At 30.4% G+C, this 15,238-nt stretch overlaps 1 protein-coding gene across 1 annotated transcript in view; it reads left to right on the plus strand.

The window, feature by feature from the left end:
* The window catches only part of LOC129954017 (neurotrimin), a 480,552-nt gene extending 465,683 nt beyond the window's left edge, over window positions 1–14,869 (plus strand). Inside the window, exons 10-11 of the mRNA XM_056067610.1 lie at window positions 6,366–6,539; window positions 13,581–14,869. Coding sequence (XP_055923585.1) covers window positions 6,366–6,539; window positions 13,581–13,775 — 369 coding nt within the window. The 3' untranslated portion in view covers window positions 13,776–14,869. The remainder of the gene's footprint in view (window positions 1–6,365; window positions 6,540–13,580) is intronic.
* Window positions 14,870–15,238: the final 369 nt, after the last annotated feature.

Raw genomic sequence — 15,238 nt, forward strand, 5'->3', positions numbered from 1 at the left:
AAAGGTCATCAAAAACTTATCAAACTTTCTTTTTTCTACAAGTACATACAAAATAATATTGATAATTTAAAAATATGCAACGACAATATTTTACAATTATATACAACTCCTCAAATATTTCAATATAGAAATATATTTTGCTTCAGGTAGTATTAAAGTTTCAAAGCCTCCGAGAAACATTTTATTTTTATTTTTCTAGCAACAGACACCAAAATAAAACTCCTTTGAATTCGTTTGAATCATTAACCAAAAATAATAAATTTATCCAAGGACTTCGACTTGAAGTAAACAGTTCTTGGAATTATTATTTTTAATTCTATTGAAAATATGAAAACATAATTTTTTGAATTCCTGGGCGAAATGAAACTATTTTTATTTTTAGAAAGAAGTATGTTTGAAAATAAATTGAAATTGTTTTTCCTTTAATTTTGTTTGTGATTTTTTAAGAAAATTTCAAACAAAAGAAAATATGTTAGATCTTGTCCGACTTTTGATTTCTCTGAAATACTTTATTAGCATCCTACCAACTATACAAATGTTTAAATGATTTGTTTGAATGAATAATTCTATACGTATAACATCTTAAATCCACTTATTGTGTCCATTGCATCACAGATCTGTCTTATTTACGTTACTCCTTTTTGCCGATTATTAAAATTTTATTTTATAAGGAAATGGACAGAGGTTCATTTGAAAAACCTGCTAAACCTGCTAAAAAGACCTAAAGAAAACGCATGGTTTGATTCAAACTGTACAAATTTTATTATGGTGCAGGAAGTAAATTTCCGTTGTTTTAAAGCCAATCCAACTGAGGAAAACCGGAATAAGTTCAAGCAAAGCAAGCCAGGAAAGCCTGCAACGCCCATAATTGATGAACCAAATTCTTACATGACCAAAAATTACGGGAAACAATACTTCAATGTCTCAAAAACAGTAAAAATGTTTGGACATACATAAAAAACATGAGGAATTCCTTCTTTATTCCCACGTTCATTGTCAATAACACTTTATATCTTAGCTTTTTCGAGAAAACATATATCTTTGCTGGACCGTTCGCCACCAGTGAGTGTTATGACCGCCTAGCCTAAGCGCATTAGTCATGTTGTGAGGCAAATCTTTTTTCGCACTCGTATTGTGGCGAAAGTCCTACAAGATCTGGTCCAGATGGTATCGCCGCGTTTTGCGACGGCAAAACCACTGCTTTAGCTTTTACATTCTATTCATCAGGTACTGTTCCGAGTAGATGGAAAACAGGTTTTGTCTAGCCTATTCCCAAAAATGTTGAATCCTACTCCATTTCTAATCTTCGACCGGTAGCATTTACAAAAAGAGAGAGATTCTACGCAGTGTGTTCCGCGACAAGTGTAACTACATCAACTCATTGACGCAAGAAGCAGAAGAAGCTGAAAACAGGTGCAACAGCAGGATCGTTTACAAAATACCCAAAGAGCTGACCGGTACACACAGCTCAAAGCAACACCTGGTAAAAGAAGTAGACGGTATTCTGATAAGTTCAATGGATGAGCAATTCAGAAGGTGGAAATAACACTTTTCCTCAGTTTTAAGCCTATTATTTGCAAACAACGTGCAGCCAATGCCTTCTGAAGCGCCTTAACAAACTAATCCCCGAATCCTCACTGCACCTCCCAGTAAGGATGAGATCGTTGACGCAATTAAAGCACTTAAGAACAACAAATCGGTAGGACTTGATAAAATTCCCACAGAGCTGTTACAAGCAGCGGCAACGTCAAGCGAGCTGCTTCATCCGCTCATAAAAGAAGCCTGGAACAACGAAAGCTTCCCTGATGAGTGAAAGAAGGGAATGATCGTCAAGCTCCCAAAAAAAGGAGATGTTAAACAGTGCGAAAATTGGATAGGAAATTTCGATCTACTTGCCGTTGCCAAATCGCAGCAAAAATCATACTGGAACGCATCAGAGAACACCGTCAGGCTACAATCGATGCCGAACAATCAGGATTCCGCTGGATCCTCCTGTATTGATCTTATCAACACCCTGCGGATAATTATTGAACAGAGCAATGAATATCGTCATCATATCGATCGAGAAAGCCTTTGATAGCGTTAACAGTGAGTATATCTGGTTAGCTTTGCGGAGGAGAGGCATCCCAGAAAAAGTAATTGCTGTTATTAAAGCAGCATATGATGGCTCCAAGTGTCGTGTTTTCCACGATGGTAAGTTGTGACATGCTTTTAAGATCCGAAGCGGAGTCAGACAGGGCTGTATTCTGTCGCCAATATTGTTTTTTTGGTGATAAGGGATGTACTACCTTTAGCTCTGTAAAGTAGAGGAGGGATCCAATGGACTTTGACATCATTTTTAAAGCACTTGGATTACGCGGACAATGTTTGCCTACTCTCTCATAGGATCATGGATCTCCATTAAATGACAACAAGTGTGGAGAGAGAAGCAGAAGACGTGGGGCTGAAAATTAATTCCGGCAAAACAAAAATGATCAGCCGTGGAACCCGACCATCCTCTCAAATAACTACTTTCCCGCAACCGTTGGAAAATTAGAGAGCTTTCAATACCTTGGAAGTATCGTTTCCATCGAAGGAGGAACCAAACAAGACGTCATCTGCCGCATCGGCAAAGCAAAAGCGGTGTTCGGTATGCTGTCAAAAATTTGGATCAATAACTCTATCAGCTTAAGAACAAAGCTAAGACCGTTTCGCACCAATGTCGAATCTGTGCTTTTTTATGGGTGAAGCATTTGGAAGATTACCTCAGCCATAACAAAAAAAACTGCAAGCCTTCGTAAGTAGATGTCTTCGTAACATTTTAAGGGATTTCTGGCCAAACCGTATATCAAATGAGGTCGTTCATAGAAGGACAGGTCAGGAACCTATAGAATCTATAATACGAAACGAAAGTGGCAATGGATTGGACATACGCTTCGAAAAGGAATCGACTGCATTACAGGCCAAGCAATGCAGTGGATTCCGCTCACACAAGAAGGAAGTAGAGCTGGACGACCGAGAAGCACATGGCGCAAGAAAGTCGAGACGGAATCACCGTCACTAGGCAAGAGTTGGAGGGAGTTGAAACACATGTCCAAAAATCTGACACGATGGCGCGTAGGCGTAGTAGAGGCCCTATGCCTATGTAGGCGTAGTAGAGGCCCTATGCCCCTTAAGGGGTTCCCTACGGACTTAATAGGTCTGAGTATCTAAATAAATAAGTAAGTTTCCAGGATCATGGAAATGCTGATTAATTGCTCAAGAAATATCTCGAAGATCTAAAGCTTCTTAATAACCGACAGTTCGGCTTTCGTAGCAACAGGGCCAGTGGTTATCTCATAGCTCTTCCACCGAACAGTAGAGCAGATCTTTACATCGTATTGGAGAAATTAAGATTACTGCACTTGATAATTTAAAGCATTTGAAAAAATTCGGCATCAAACTCCCTGATCAAATATGCGTGCTTTCGGTTTTCATGGAATGGTAATTAAATTAAACAGGAAAACCACACAAAAATGCTTGTGTGCCTCAGGAACTGTTCTATTTCCAACTCTTTCTCATTTTTATTAATGATCTCCTGTCCATAGAACTTCTAATCCAATACATTGTTTCGCTGGTGATAGCTATCTTAGCTGATCATATTTGTTTTCAGAATCGCATCCCTTTTTTTCGAATGTGCGAATAAAATACCGCGTGGAATCATTCCCTCGAAAACTCAATCCTGTTTTGTATCGTTAAAGCGAAATGTACCTCCCTTCCCCTGCTCTTGAGGGCACTTGCATCAAGGAGTCTGAACATCTCAATATTCTTGGTAGGTTTATCACCAACTACTTCTTTTGGAACGATGAATATGCGATTTCACCAAAAATTCGGCAAGGTATTTGGATTTCCTAAAATGCTTCAAGAAATGTGTCTCCCCTTCTTATGTGGCTGTTATCTACAAAACCTATAATATAAGTCCAGAGCTTGAGGGCAACTCCAATCTCTATGCTAGTGCTCCTGCAACTTACTTAAGCCTCTTAAACAGTTTTGAACCATTATCGAATCTATTACGTCGCTCGAACATCGTCGGAAAGTTTTTTGTCCTACCCTTTTTTTTAACTTTTTGTGCTCTAGAGAAATAGCCAACTACATTTCTCACTTTAAACAATTCAACCGTAATACTTGCGCTTATAGGAATACTCATCAGTATACTCTGTAGCCCAACCTCAGTCGTACTGTCAAATACAACGATTCATTCTGTAGCCGTAGTACACGAATGTGGTTATGAATGTCTACATTCTACACAACGAAACAATAACATTTTTAAATGAAAACCTTCTAGACTGTGATATTTTGTGGAAAGTTGTTTACAATTTGCCACCGAGGCCTTGTTCTTCAAAACCTTTAGACTTTTTCCCTTGTAGCTATGTGAAATATAAGGTCTTTGATGCCAATAATCCACAATCAATTGAAGACTTTAAAGATAGAATTGTTAAGTATTCAATTACAAATATAAGACCCCTTCTAATTAACTTCGACATAAGTTGACTTATGTTGTTTTTCCTTGTTGCCACAGAATTAAGCTAAAATCGTTGGTTGACATTAATAATAATAAATACAATGAATTGTACGTTATTTGCAAAATAAAGTTCGTTTACAGAAGACTAATCTTTAGCAAAATTTAAAAAAATACGCAGCATTTGTCTTTATTTATAAAAATATTTAAAATAATAAGCACCTGTAATAATAATTAATGGATAAAACATGATTTATGTACTCATGCACATCGTTCTTTTAAATATTCAAATAAATTATTAAAAATAAAAAAAACTCCAACATTGCTTGACCTCAATTTTTCCAATGGTTCTGAAAAATCATCATAATTAATATTAATACAAAATCAAGTGAAATCAATCCTACACAGCCACCTCCCCCCCCCCTCGACCATCCTTCCATTCTCCCTTTTGAAAAACTCTATACTTTGGAATTGATATAGCATTTACCTAGAATTTAATCAAGCTGCTGATAATGATGCTAGGGATGAATCTTTCTGCGTGCTACGTTTATTCATGTCGACAAGCTATAAATTTCAATACAAATTAACGATGAATCTTGGTTTGGATTTACTTAATAAAAAGCAGATAGGAAGCTCTTCCATCAGCATCGCCATAAAATATATACTTTGCTTCAATTGAGAGTTATAGAATGATCAAAAATGTTGTACCTATCTATATATTTTTTAAATGAAAGCGGATATGTACTTTGAATCTTTTGAGATTAAAGTTCATAATTAAGGTGTTTTTTTTTTTTTTTTTTTATTGCGTGTTGTTTACTTTGATTCTCGTACGATTATAAATTTTAATTGATAACCATTAGCTTTGAAGAAGTGATAGAAGACGTAGATATGAAGTGCATTTCGAAATCTTAAGATAAAGAAGGATCAATACTTTTTGCATCAATGTGTTATTCTAAAAGAAGAACTCATCAAAGATAATATTGAGTCTAAGAAGAAAACGATACTTTAGTCTGTGTGGAGCAGCGTGAAGTATACCCATTCGACTTTACTATTTATTTAAAATCGAAATCTTTTGAAAGATGTGCACCCAGACGAGGAGCTTTATAAAGAACTCCTCCCTCTGCTCTATCCTAAAATAAATCTCACGCTAAGATCTCATTAAAAACATCGCGTTCCCTTGTAATTAAGAGTAAGATGATACAAATGCAATTTTAATCACGTGCTTCATTAAGCTCTTGGGAAGATGAGGATTTATTTGTATCTTTACCAACTTACCTACCTACCTAACCTACCTATCTTGGCTTCGCATCTTCATCAAACTCCTGGGCTTTGATTCTGCAGATGGTAGCTTAATGTAGAGTTATTTATTCACCTTAACGCTTCTTCCATCGCATCTCATCGCACATCGCATCGGTGGTATTTATTTCCATTCATGTGTATCCTTACACCTATCTATACATAAAGTATCTATACATAACACCCACACTTCTTCTTGGATGTAGGTATACATTCGCCTTTGATGTGAAAGATTCATTTAGGTTTTATTTTACAAAAGTAGAGAGTTGATGCAATTATTTTCAATTTCTACATTTTGTTTTAATTTTATTTTTGAGTACACATCCATTATATTCGAAATATTATATAAGTTCACAGTGAGAGTGAGAGTGAGTGTGAAAGAGTGATGAAAATGGAGAAGACTTAGACTTATTCACCGTGATAACCATAATTATGAGGTGGTGCATTTATATACCTCCTCATAGTCGTACATAAATGAAAGGATAAACATAATTTACACGTTTAATTGATGCGTCCATTTATCACTTAATTGTATGTGAATGGAGATTATAATTTTATATTTTAAAAAATATTTTTTTTTTTGAATTTCCAGATGAATGACACGTTTCAACAGCCAGGACGATGGCATGACTTTATCCTTACGCCCGAGCACAGACCAGCATCAGAACCATTGACACACATCATGTCCTATACAATAAAGAATCTTCATCCGGGCGCGTATTATGAAGCGATTGTTCAGGCTAAAAACAGATATGGATGGAATGAGGTTTGTACCGTACGTTCGCGTGCGTCGCTCGTAGTCGTACACTTAAATATTGTACATTTATTTATTATGTAGTATATTCAAGTAGAAATAATTTATTTATCATTAAATGTGTCATAAACACTAATTGTTTGATCCTTCGGGACTATCATCGAAAAGGACAGATTTTTATTTGTATTTAATTTGTTTAATTTCGAATTGGATAAGTAAATCAGAGAGGTTTATGTTGAGAGTCTTGTTTCACTTTGATAAATTGGATTTTCAGACAGCTTTAAAAAAATTTAAATTTCCATTTTATAAATACAGCTTTCCATTAAGGCTTTTGATGATGATGGATCTTTAACAGTTTTGGTACAGATAAAAACTTTATTGTAAATCGATCTTATTTTTAACTTCCAATAGGAAGTTATTGCAATCGGTCAAACTAGTCAAATTGAAAATTTGACAATTCGAAAATTAAATATTTTTAGAGATTTGCCTGTGAGTGCGTATATATGTACGTACGTTTGCTAAGTTTTTTTCTACGTCCATAGCTCATGAACCAGTGGAGCTACCACTGATCTGGTTATAATTTACAAAGCTTTTGTTTGTCAAAAACTCGAGTATAATTCTCTTATTTGGACTTGTGCCTCCAATTACGTACGTAAGACTTCTGGATAGAATTAAAAAGGGAGTTGTTAAAATGATATGTGATCGCTCACATTTTTTTAATAACTCGAACAATGTAAAATTATTATTAGGGTATTCATAATCTATTTAGTGCAAGCCCAATATAAAGAAATTACTTCCGGACCAATCAGAATTTCCTAAAACTTAAGAATTTTTACTAAGAATGAATTATAAAAAACAGTTGAAGGTTATAAAAACGGTTTTTTCTATACATTTTCTATTAAATTAAAACTAAATAATAACCCTCAATACGGACTTTTTCATTTTAAATGTTATTCATTGAACTTTATATATTTCCCCAAATTTAAAATATTAAAAAAATTTGTTCCTGAAAACGCGTTTTCTTGAAACTTAAAAATTAATTATTTGTAAAAAATGCTGCTTTTTAATAACAAAATAATATGTATAGTAAAATTTTTAGCAAATATCCAAACACTTGTAGGTTTAGAAAAGAACAACAGCAAAATATTGTATTTTGCTTTACCTATTTATTGAAATATTGATATCGACTCGATGTATTCAACTTTTTTAATTTAAAAAAAACCTATTGAAAGCTTCTACGAAAAACAATATCGAATTGTAGCTAATTTCTGTTCTAACACTTTAACTTTATTAACTTCCTATAGGAAGTTATTGCAATCGATCCAATTTGTCGAATTGAAAATTTTGAATTTTCTCGACGTTTTAAGTTTAATAGAGTAGAAATAAAAGATTTTTAGAGAGATGTCTGTGAGTGCGGGTGTACGTAAGTTCATACGTCCGGGAGTCCGTACGTTCGGGATGTGTTATTGGTCGTCTATTACTCAAAAACCAGTAGAGATATTGATTTCAAATAAATGTTGTTAAATTTAAAATATCTCTTGAACCAATACCTCTAGAGACTTGAATTAAATTTTATATTAATAACCCGTGTTTTTTTTGACATTCTATAAATAGTATAGTAGACAATTATCAAAAAAACCTATCGGCAGTAGCTAGACTTTTGTATTTAAAAATATATACAACTGAAAGTAGACCTGTCAGAATAATAATTTAAAAAAAAAAACACAAATATAAGAAAATTTTTAAAACTAATAAAAGGATAAATTTCAAGAAGAAATGGTAAGAAAACATCTGGAAATTGAGATGTTTGCGGTCGATTTCAATGTTTGAACCAAACAATTTAACATAAAATAAAAACTTCAAAGCTTGAAGCTTGCCTCAATTCTTTATGAGCTTAATTCGAATCGATTCCGCTCGGGGATCGGAGTTTCGGAATCGAGTCAAAATTTGTGAAGAAAACACATGTGTGGAGGAGTTGGTTTAACAGATAATGCATTATGGTCTGTTTTTTGCATGTTTGTGTACAAAAAATATAGTTTTGTTTTAACCAAATTCAAAAAAAAATTCCACATGGAGTAGGTAGCATATTCTTATATGATGCTGAATTATTCAGTTCTTCATTGTTTAACACGAATTAAACTTTATCACTTGCACTTCATATGAAGCATCGAAACACCATTTGCATTTTAGACAGTGCTGTAAAACTTATTCATTTTTAAATCTTCTTGTGTTCTGGAAACACCAAAAAGATTTATTCAATCTTAACTGAGATAGACCTTTAGTGGAAACATAGAAAAACATTATTATCTTTTCTATTGTTTTCTCTTGCAATATCAGGCAAGTAAGTCCATTTTCATTAACAAAACTAAATAGTATCAACATTAACAGATTGACTTTTTTCGCCAATGGAAAACACATGATCCCAAATGCCCAACTACTTAACGAACACAGTCAGCCAGATACAAATGCAATATCAATCGTACCAACATTTGAGAATGAAATCACATAATATCCATTCGAGATTTGTATAAATGTCAAAAACAGATCCGTAGTTAGATTCTACTTTAACATTTATCGGTAGTATTCTTACTGAGGATATTGTTTTTGTTATTCGTGCAAAATCCTACTGTTGATAGATTTTCCAACAAAACACCTGTATTGTCAAAGGTTTTCGTATAAATAAAAAAAAATGATAACCTCGATTTTATCTCCGATACAATTTTTGCAACGAAAATAACGTTTTTAACAAAATAAAAGTCCTAAATTAAACATTAACTCAAAGTTGATAAAAAAATGATTTTCGATTCAAATATCTTTTCAAAACTTTGAGATATTGGCTACAACAAGTTTAATCTTTTAAAAAATATTGTTGTCTACAATCGGTCGAATTTTGAGAAAAATCGAAGTTTCTTACTAAAAGTAAAAACTTACAAGAAAATTAATAAAAAATAGTGAACATTGATTTTCGGTTCAAATATCTTCTCAAAACTTTAAAATATTGGCTTCAAACTAATTATATCTTACAAAAAAATATTGTTTTTAACATTCTATCAAATTTTGAGATAAAAATTACAATTTTGGTTGAACCAAAATATCTGAATAAACAATATCGCTAATGACTTAATTTAAATTTGTTGTCATGTAAAGTGTCGTTATACAAAACTTTGATGGTTTCATCATCATTCATTCATCATTCTGTGCTAAATTTTGTTAATCAAATCTAAGTTCACAATTTAAAAAAAAGGTTGGTAATGTTGTTGAAAAAGTCCATAATCAATTTTTTATTGAAAATTAGTTCGTAAATTCTTTATAAACAAAACTGTCTTAACATTTATTTAAAAAAAATTATACCTAAGGAATCATATTCGCAATTTGAATAATCAGGTCAGAGGAATTTTGACAAAAAACAACCTTCTAAATCATTTTCAAGACAACTCAAATTTTCTTATAAGTTAAGAATTTTGACTAAGAATTAACACGTATTATCAAAAATAATTAAGCGTTTCAAAAACAGTTTTTCTGTACACATTTTATTGCAATAAAACTAACAAAATAACTCTTACCAACAAATTTTAATTATGAGTATTCTACATTATAAGATTCTTAAATTCAAAAAAAACTTAAATAATTTGTTTTTAAAATGTGTTTTCTGGAAACTAGTGAAAAATATATCGATTCAACGATAATTTAATGCGTTAAAAATGGCATTTTTAATGTTTGTCATTTTAATAAATCTATTAAACTTTAGTTGAACGATATTGAATTGAGGCTTACTTTTGTTCTTACACGTTTATTATTGAATTGTTATTCAAACAAAATAAGTATATAAAATACCACTCAATTTGATTTATATTCTTAATTATGTAGATCTCTAGATTATCAGCAGATCTGTAGATTCTAGTACCTTCTTGCCATAGCAACCTATATTCATCCCTCAAATATTTTTCGAACTCAAAACAAATTGAATTTCCGTTCTTCAATTTAATACTTAGGAATTTCAAGTGATTTAAAGTCGACAAGCGAAAATTTTTTAAAAATAGTAAAAGTTTCACTTTAGGGAACGGGCGAAGACCAAATGTGTTCCACATTTTGAATAAAACAACGTTGTTTTAAACATTTCCCAGATATATTCTTAAACTATACTTTAAAACCAGTCTTTTCAAACTGATATTTGAAAACTGGTTATCGCAAATCTGAAACTAGCTATCATTTGAGTTAGAGAGATTTTTAGTCGAAAACCAATTTTAACCCATTTTAGTAGCATTTGCGTACTTTTTTTCTTAGGTTTTATTTTTATATGGAACAACTGACAATTCGATTTTACTTAAAATTTAATCGAATCGAAACAATATTTCTTTTAATATAAGATTAGTTTGAAGCAATAGTCTCAAATTTTTCAAAAGATATTTAAGTCGAAAATAATTTTTTACAAACTTTTAGTAATGTTTTGACTTTAAAAAAAACGTCAATCCATTTTTTTCTCAAAATGATACCAGATGTCAAAAATGTTATCCTTATTGACATACAATTATTTTGGAAATACATTGTTTTTTAAGAATATTCGATTTGCCAATTTTTTTTTCCGTTTTTTTTGATTTATTGGTTCTTGAGTTATTTTGGGCTTACCAAAATCTTCACCTTTTTTAAATTGGCTCGGTAAAAAACCACCCACGCAATATTCTGACAGTCCTTTCTGCAACTTTCTGCATTATTAACTTCACATAGGAAGTTATTTTAATGGGTCCGATTTGTCAAATTAAAAATTTTGACATTTGTCAACGTTTAAAGGTCCCTAGAGTCAAAATAAAAGATTTTTAGAAAGATGTCTGTGCGTGCGTTTGTACATACGTTTGCGCCGTTTTTTTCGTTGTTCATAGGTCAACAACCAGAAAAGATATCGACTTCAAATAAATGTTGTTATACCGATAAACAGGCAGAAAAATGCAGAAAGCGCTGCCAAGAAATTGCGTCTGTGGTTTTTTACCATAGCAGTTTAAAAAAGGCTTAACACTCGAATTGACAGTTTTTTTTTAATCAAAACCTAAACAAAAAAAGAGGCTGGGATGCGACCCACACTGATAACTTCCCATCCCGTCTGTCGATTTGTCTTGCTTAAAAGTTTGTCTATAATGTACTCGTATCAATGTTTACCAAATTTGTTTTCTATTTTTTGTAGATTTTATTTTTATGAAAAAACGAAAACAATATTTTCTGTGAAATAAGAATAGTTTGAAGACAGTATTTCAAATTTTTGAAAAAATATTTTAGTCGAAAATCAATTTTTACCAACTTTTATACATTTTGTTCAGGTTTCTATTTTTTTGTAAAAAAAACTGCCAATTCGATTTTTCTCAAAATTTTTTCAAATGTCAAAAACATCATTCTTCATTGCATAAAATTGTTTTCGAGATGAAATCATATTTTAGTCGTAAAATTTTGAAGGTGCGATTTTTTTTTCAGTTTTTTTTATTTATAAAAGAAACCGTTAAATGAATTTTTTTTAGAATACACTTTTTTGATATCACGTTACAATTTATTATATAAAATTTAATTCAAGTCTCTAGCGTTTTTGTTTAGTAAGATATTTAGGGTTAACTAAAATGTTCACCTTTTTTTCAAACTGCTATGTTAAAAAAACCACCCACGCAATTATCTTGAGAGCCCTTTCTGCATCTTTCTGCCTTATTATCTGTATAACAAAATTTATTTGAAATCGATATCTCTTCTGGTTCTTGAGCTATGGACAACGAAAAAAAACGTCGTGAACGTGCGAATGTACGTACACACGCACACACAGACATCTTTCTAAAAATCTTTTATTTCGACTCTAGGGACCTTGAAACGTCGGGAAATGTCAAAATTTTCAATTTGACAAATCGGACCCATTACAATAACTTCCTATGGGAAGTTAAAAATTAATAAAAGTTGGTAAAAATTGATTTTCGACTAAAATACTTTTTCAAAAACTTGAGATTATGGCTTCCAACATTGTTTTCAACATTCGGAAAAATGTTGAGAAAAATCGAATTGACATTTTTATTACAAAAAATAAAAACATAAAAAGTAAAATGCAATACTAATAGTAAAACTTGGTAAAAATTTACTTTCGACTCAAATAGCTTTTCAAAAATTTAAAATATTGTCTTCAAACTTTTTACTTCACAGAAAATATTGTTTTCGATATTCAGTACTTTTTTTTTATAAAAATTCAACTGTCCATTTTTTCGTAAAAAATTAAATTTACAAAAAATAGTACACAAATTTGGTAAAAATTGATGTTCGGTTTTTGATATCTCTCAAATTCATTTCATTTATCTAATTTATAAACATTTAAGAAATGCTTCTTAAATTGGTAAAAAATTATTTTCGACTACAATTCTATTTAATAAAACACGGTTTTCAATATAAACTATTTCTTTATATGAAAAATATTGTTTTATTATTATTAATTTTTTAAAGTAATTCAATTGATAACTTTTTTAACAATTCATGAAAACCTACAAACTTTTAAAAAAGACAAATCGACAGACGAAATGGGAAGTTATCAGTGTGGTTCGCATCCCAGACTCTTTTTTTCTTTTTTGAAGTCGATACTACTGGTTCTTGAGCTATGACGACGAAAAAAGCTTCTGAACGTACAAACGTTTTATTTAGTCTCTTGGGACCTTTAAGATTCGAGAAATGTCAACATTTTTAATTCGTCAAAACAGACCGATTCCAATAACTTCTTATGGGAATTGTTTAATGTGATATGTCTGCTGCTGTAAATTCACTTGAAGTTATTTCGAAAAGTATTCGAATTTATGAAATCGATCGAATGATAGAACCCTTAAAAGAAATTCACACGATTTTCGATTTATTTTGTGTTTCACTTGATTTAGGGAACTAAACTTATTACCTTAAAGTAAACATTGAGTCAAAAGAGTGTTTTTGATACATAACTAATTCATTTTAAAAATATATAGGAAAATGTTCAAACTCTGCGAGAAAATCAACGAAATTTATTTCATTTTTTATGTTAATATAATTTTTTATTTTTATTTCTCATTTCAGGTCAGTGATATTTTCCAGTTCATTGTTGCCAACAACAACGTCGAACTACCACCCGAAGATGCCGAAGTTGTTGCTAGCTCAAAATCCCGCAGCAACTCTTCGTCCCAATTGTGCATTCATCAAACGATTATTTTTATAATATCGTTTGCATTTACGATGTTACTTTTACGAACGAATCATTTTCGTGTGGGATAATTTAATTTTTAAATTGATCTTATGTTACATTTATATAATTTACTTTTTCAAACTAAAAATATTTTTAATTTTCCTTCGAACCAAAAACAAAGAACTAATGTAACAAAATATATTATTAACAAAAACAAAAAAAAAAAACAAAAAACGTAAATATTTTTCTTCAGATGCATAATCATTAAAATAAATGAAAAGAAAAACAAAAAACAATTATGACATAGATTGTATTGAAAATATACTTAGGTAGTTTATGTTAGATCTATGTACGTAGATTTAAGAAAACGACATAACCATAATTAAAATAGAACAACAAAAATCATAAATGCAAAGAAATTCAAGGATTTTATTACTTATTTTTCTTCTTTTTTATTTAAAAAATTAAAAGGAAATAAGTAATTTTAGCCTTAACAAATTATATTATGAAAAAAACCTTAAGAAAAATTCAATAAAATATAAAATACATTTTCTATTTAAATGAAAAATATAAATCTCAAAACCAAAAACAACGTATTTTGTAGTTTTTAAATCTTGAATAATTTTTCTGTTGCAATTGCTAATTTAAAAAATACAAACAAAAAACAAAAGAAATAAAATATGAATTTGCTTTAATCTTACACAAAAAAATGAAAACCATAAACTTACACGAAAAACTATCTTAAAAGTTTGATTTCAAGAAACCAATTGAATTACTATATTGTACATACATCGACCACTACGTAATTTATATAAATATTAAATTTAACACTTAACATTTTATTATTTTGTTTTTCTGTAAATAAACGCATTTTAAATTTAAATTATAAGATTTTAATTATGTTTCACAAAAAACAAACGCAATATACCACCAACATTAAAAGTCGTTCGTTATAAGCTAAATTATATGAAAATATAAAATTCAAATATCAAAATAAATGAATTAATATATTATGATTATAACATAACATGACATATAAAGAGGGCCTGAAGTAAAACATTGGTATTTAATTGAATTTTTCATAAATTAAAAAATTATTAAAATAACAAGTCACAGTCAATTTAAATACTTCTTGGAAAATGCAGAAATTAAAATTCCCCCTCCGAATTCGTTACAACAAAAAGAGAAAACCTGTAAATTATTTAACTAAAGAAAAACACAACTGAAAACATTAAAAAACAAACATAAAGTTATCTATACATGAAAAAACACTTTACTACATTTTTGTTCACATCTTAAAAATTTTGTTTTTTTATTAATTTTGTAAATAAATAAAATTAGTAAAGTTATAAGAAACAAAAAAAAATTAAAATTAATATTTAGTACACACACACAAAACGATTTTTGTGTTATATATTAAATAAAACAAAACATTAAAAAAAAATAATTAAGTAAAATGATATTATATTATTATGTAAAGCAGTTTTAGTAAATATATATATTATATATATAAAAATAAAATATTAATACACCTTAAGCGTTACTCAGTGAA

Source organism: Eupeodes corollae, chromosome 1, assembly GCF_945859685.1.
Source record: "Eupeodes corollae chromosome 1, idEupCoro1.1, whole genome shotgun sequence".
NCBI classification, from domain to species: Eukaryota; Metazoa; Arthropoda; class Insecta; order Diptera; family Syrphidae; genus Eupeodes; species Eupeodes corollae.